Source organism: Mangifera indica, unplaced genomic scaffold (genome assembly GCF_011075055.1).
Source record: "Mangifera indica cultivar Alphonso unplaced genomic scaffold, CATAS_Mindica_2.1 Un_0013, whole genome shotgun sequence".
Taxonomy (NCBI): Eukaryota; Viridiplantae; Streptophyta; class Magnoliopsida; order Sapindales; family Anacardiaceae; genus Mangifera; species Mangifera indica.
In genome coordinates, this window is record NW_025401105.1 from 111,773 (window position 1) to 114,193 (window position 2,421).

General features: G+C 35.7%; 1 protein-coding gene across 1 annotated transcript; it reads left to right on the top strand.

The window, feature by feature from the left end:
- The first annotated feature begins 500 nt into the window (after positions 1-500).
- Positions 501-1,748, top strand: LOC123205699 (F-box/kelch-repeat protein At3g23880-like). The gene has a single exon (XM_044622721.1). It carries the CDS (start codon positions 501-503, stop codon positions 1,746-1,748), a length of 1,248 nt encoding a protein of 415 aa, XP_044478656.1.
- Positions 1,749-2,421: the final 673 nt, after the last annotated feature.

Consider the following 2,421-nt stretch of genomic DNA (forward strand, 5'->3'; position numbering starts at 1 on the left):
ATATAATTTATTTTGACCCTTCTAAGGATTATGATTTTCTGTAAGTTGCTTCTCTTTTAGACATGTTAATCAACATGTGATGTGAGGTGGAATTTCAACTAAGACTGGCCCGTTTTACACCCAAGATCAATATAAAGTGATTTTATTAGTAGCTCTTGGAGAATTTCAAATTACTTAATATAAAGAGATTTTCGTCGCTTTTTTAGGAACATGTGAAACAATAAGGGAAGTCTTTCTAAGGATTCGGCAATTTCCCAATTGGTCCAAGGACTATTATCTTATTAGGAACATAATCTTGAGAGAGTTATATTTAACTCAATAATCGGAAAGTGAGTTAGTCTTTTATTAATATTCTACTTGTAATTAGGAAAGTTGAGTTTGTCTTTTATTAGGACTCATTAGGAAATCGGAGTAATATAAAACTTGGAAAATTGAAAAAAGAGATGGCTAATAAAATTACTGGGAATAGAATCCTCGGATTTGAGTAATGCTGCGTTTCTATGGAGGGTTTTACAACAATTCCCAGTAGACAGAAAGAGAGGGCAGCGCCAGGGCCATTCTTTCCGCATGAAATTATACACGAAATCCTTCTCAAACTACCCACAAAATCTCTCTTGCGATTCAAGTCTGTTTGCAAATCATGGCGTGAGTTAATCTCAACTCACGAGTTTGCCATAAATCATCTCACTGAAACATCTGAAAAGTTCCGTAGAATTGGAGTCATCGAATTAGAAAACTTAAGGTATGACCATATTTCTCTATACAGTCTTGCCCCTCAAGGCGCATCGCGTGCTGGGGAAGCAAAAAAAGAAACAATTTGTTTCGCTCCTACAGCCAATGAATTTATTTTTACCAGGATATGGCCTTACGATGGCAACAGTAGAATCATCTGCACCAAGGTATTGGGGTCGTGTAATGGTATGTTACTGATACGATTAGAAACTGATGAGGGATCCAATGGAGTCCCAGTGACATTCCTGCTATGGAATCCAACAATTAGGGAATTCAAGATGATTCCAGGATTCTATATTAGAAGTTCTTTTAGTTTTCAGGTTTCGGGGTTTGGTTACAATTCATCTATTGATAATTACAAAGTGGTAGTGATTATGTCTAATTGGAACAGTGATTTGGTACATGGTTTTATTTATAATCTCAAGACAAATTCATGGAAACAAGTGGAAAATTTTTACTTCCCTCCCAGTCACATTTACTTACCTGATGAAATAGGAACAACACTTGTGAATGGAGCCCCACATTGGGTAACACTGAGCTTAAACGAAGGTGAGGTTAATAAAATAATTTATTTTGATTTAGTAGAGGAGGAGTTCAAGGAGTTTCTATCTCCTCCTCCTTCATTCGGTACTTTCAGGACTTCTTTGGGTATTTTTGAAGGTTGCCTTTGTGAAATTCGACTTCGAAGGGAAGAAAATTACACTGAACATACATTAGAGGTTTGGGTTATGAAGGAATATGGAGTGACAGAATCATGGATTAAGTTGATGAATTTGTCATTAGGTTTATGGCTTAGTAATACAAGACACATAAGGCCATTAACTGTTTCAAAGAATGGTGATGAAGTGGTTATGATTATATATTGGCGTAACATGGTTTCATTCAACCCTACAACAGGAGAAGTGAAGAATGTTTCGTTGCGTGTTGATAGGGGTCATGTGATAGCTTCTTATGAGGAGAGTCTTGTTTCACCAAATCGATTCGGTACGACAGGCTCAGAAGATGGTACATACTAATATTTCTTACTCTTTTATTATGTTGTTGCTTGTCTATATGCAAAAGAAAGATCATATCTGAGGGTTTTACTGGTATGCAATAGTTAGATATCTATAGTATTATGTTTTAGAGATACCTCAAATTTTCGAACTCATAAGTTTGATTCAGTTATTCTGAGAATAAATTTCTTATTATTACTTAATTACAACAATAAGACTAAGAACAATATGGCTCTTTAAACATATCTTGTTGAGTTGTCAGTTTCTTTCTGCAAGCACGCGGAAACAAGAGTTGCTGGATCTGTTTTTCCGCAGTAACTTCAGATGTCACCTGCAAAAATGGTTACACTAATTATTAATCAATCAATTAATGCAAAGTAAGCCAAGTCTCTCCATGAAAAAGTTGTTAGTTTATGGATGATCCGTATAGAAACACAACACTAGACAATGGATGACGACAACGAATGGTCTGCTACAGTTGACGGCATGTTGTGTTAACGGTTATATTTACAGTCGTTGATGACGACTTTGCAGGCTCAGACAACGATTGACGATGACGAACTCCGGTTGCTACTGTGACTAACGTTTCTTCTTCAGTGGCAACAACAGTAGGCTAGTGAATCTTCACACCAAACATATAAATATGCCAATTTTTTATTTCAAAACTTACTCTATATAGTAATATATAATGAAT

What these genes read in the sequence shown, in the direction of transcription:
- LOC123205699 (XM_044622721.1), top strand. Translation starts at nt 501, where the DNA reads ATGGAGGGTTTTACAACAATTCCCAGTAGACAGAAAGAGAGGGCAGCG.